Source organism: Dama dama, chromosome X (assembly GCF_033118175.1).
Source record: "Dama dama isolate Ldn47 chromosome X, ASM3311817v1, whole genome shotgun sequence".
NCBI lineage: Eukaryota > Metazoa > Chordata > Mammalia > Artiodactyla > Cervidae > Dama > Dama dama.
The window spans coordinates 103,995,072-103,997,774 of record NC_083714.1 but is presented as its reverse complement, the minus strand read 5'-3'; the positions used below and the strand labels follow the sequence as shown (position 1 = coordinate 103,997,774).

At 47.3% G+C, this 2,703-nt stretch overlaps 1 protein-coding gene across 4 annotated transcripts; it reads left to right on the top strand.

Moving 5' to 3' along the window:
- Nucleotides 1-213: 213 nt before the first annotated feature.
- Nucleotides 214-2,390, top strand: LOC133051960 (spindlin-2). Of its 4 annotated transcripts, none has more exons than XM_061136640.1 (2): nt 214-499; nt 1,180-2,390. In XM_061136640.1, exon 2 carries the CDS (start codon nt 1,182-1,184, stop codon nt 1,956-1,958), a length of 777 nt encoding a protein of 258 aa, XP_060992623.1. In that variant the 5' UTR covers nt 214-499; nt 1,180-1,181; the 3' UTR covers nt 1,959-2,390. The 4 variants fall into 4 exon arrangements, with proteins under 4 accessions (XP_060992623.1, XP_060992621.1, XP_060992625.1 ...); XM_061136638.1 differs by having other exon boundaries at nt 214-536; XM_061136642.1 differs by having other exon boundaries at nt 214-536; nt 1,160-2,390.
- Nucleotides 2,391-2,703: the final 313 nt, after the last annotated feature.

Below are 2,703 nucleotides of genomic sequence, written 5' to 3'. Positions count from 1 at the left end.
CAGAACGCAAAGCTGGTTGGGGTGGTGCGTTGTGGGTTTAGCAAGGCGCCTCCAAATTTTGTAAAGGCGTAGAGTCAAGTGATAGAAACATCTCCCAGGCACAGGGCAGAGATGGGCTTGAGAGTGGAGGAGGCGGGGAGGGTGGCAATGTTTGGCAGGAAGGGGCGGCCTCTCTCCTGGCAGGAAGCTGCGCGATGGTAAGAGGGAGGAGACTGCGGCTGCGGCAGCGGCTTCTGGGATCCCGATGTGGCAGAGAGGCCGTCACCGCCAAAGAGGTGGAGGGCCCGCGACCGCGGTGTTGGAGACACTGCCGCCATCCTCTTCGTCAGCCCAGCTGTCTTCCTAGAAACGCTCCTCGCCTAAGAATCCTTCCCTCCCAGCTCTTGCAAACTCCGAACTCGTCGCCTGCTGATCCTCTTTCACCACAGGTTCACAGCGGAGGCAGCAGTGAGGTGTCCGATTTGGACACGTGAGACCTGCGGTCCCCCGACTTGGGGAGGTGGGCGCTGGACTAGAGAATCGGAGGATGCGGGTTGGTGGGTGCCAAGAGGGAAAATTTGGGTTCCGTGCTGGAATGGAAAATGAGGGAGACTCAGAAGGGTGATTTGGGGATGGGGGGTGGGGGAGGGAGAGCCGAAGAGCACCTGGGTGGTATATAAAGGTAGCCCCAGAAAGAGAAATAGATTTGCTCTGCGCACCCAGCGGCAAAATGGGGTAGACCAGGAAGAGATATGAAGGAGAGTTGAACAACTGGCAGAAGGAATCGGGGTGGGAGGCAAGACAGATGAAAAGCAAATGACAATGAGCAGGGGAAAAGGGTACTATGTTCATGCAAATGGAGAGACTGAGTGGGAACGAATAAATGATGAATATTTGTGTTTGGTGTGGGGAGTCTAAGATGGCAACAGAGGTATTAGCCAAAGGAACCTGCTCCCTCTTGCTGGGGGCTCAACAACCAAAGCTATCACCTTTCCAACCCTCCAGCACAGCCAAGTAAGTTTGGAGGGACTGCAGGCAAACATCCAATAATATTTTGATAGCCAGCATCTCTGCTGGACATCCAATAACTTAGATGGCAATACATATACCTGATGCCCAGGGAATTTGCAATGCAGAGAAATAAAATTCACACTACAGTACACTAAATGTTTCTCCCTAGCCTCTTTCCTCCCCTTGCAGGTATGAAGACACCTCACAAAAAGGCAACTGCAAGGCAGCAAACAAGGGACATTGTTGATGGCCACACCTTGTCTGCAAGTATGAGGAAGAAAAAGATTTCTCAAAAGAAACAGAGGGGCAGACCTTCCTCCCAGCCCCGCAGGAACATCGTGGGCTGCAGAATTTCACATGGATGGAAGGAAGGCGATGAGCCCATCACCCAGTGGAAAGGAACCGTTCTGGATCAGGTGCCTATAAATCCCTCTCTTTATCTGGTGAAATATGATGGAATTGACTGTGTCTATGGACTGGAACTTCACAGAGATAAAAGGATTTTAAAGCTTAAAATCCTTCCTGATAAAGTGCCATTTTCTCGAGTCAGAGATGTGCACCTTGCAAATACCATAATTGGTAAAGCTGTGGAACATATGTTTGAGGGTGAGCATGGTTCTAAGGATGGATGGAGGGGGATGGTCTTAGCCCAAGCACCCATTATGAAAGCCTGGTTTTATATTACCTATGAGAAAGATCCTGTTTTGTACATGTACCAGCTTTTAGATGATTATAAAGAAGGTGATCTCCATATCATGCCAGAGTCGAGTAAGTCTTCTCCAAAAGAGAGAGAGCCAGAAGGAGTTATAGATGGCCTCATAGGTAAACATGTAGAATATACCAAAGAAGATGGCTCCAAAAGGACAGGCAAAGTAATTCACCAAGTTAAAGCCAAACCTTCTGTGTACTTCATCAAGTTTGATGATGATTTCCATATCTATGTCTATGATTTGGTGAAAAAGTCTTAACGGTTAGGGTAAACCTTATCACGTGTATGTAGGCAAATGTATGATTTGGAGAAACACAAAAAAATGTTGCTTTTCAGTGTACTGAAAGTATAGGGGTCCCTAAAAACCCATCATCATTGCCAGCAAAACTGTTGTTTTGTTCTGAAAAATATAAGTTTATGTAGCTATGACATGCTGTGTGTAAGGCATTTGTCATGGTGAAAAGGTTGGGTGTGTTTGATTGAGGGAACATGAAAGAAAGGAACAAGTGTAAATTCAGGCTGTCAATAAATTTCAGCTAGTATCATAATCAGTCATCTAAAAATGGGACAGGACTTAGCTGGTCTGGTCTAAGGAGAGGAGAGAAGAAGGAACTAGAGATGGACTTTTGGGGAAAGGAGGAGAGATGGTTGCTTAAGAAAGGAGGTGGGAAGGGGTCAGAAATGGAGAGGCTTCTGGGGGGAGGGATAACCTAAGAGGGGGAGGCAGCCAACTGGGAGGGGGTTGAAGAATAACAGAGAGTGAAATCTTGGGGTTGAGAGGAAATCAGGATAAATTGAATAAAGAGGGACACAAATACATTTAGAAGAAGTTCAGAGCAAGGGAGACAAAGATAAAAGTTGGCAGAGATCTGAGGAGAAGCTAAAAGGATACTCCAAAAGGGGAGGAACACTGAGGAAGGAGAATTCTCCTCCTTCCACAGAGGGAGTGAAAATAGAGAAAACAGCCCATGAGGTGTGGGTTCCATGAGAGATTGGAAGACCCA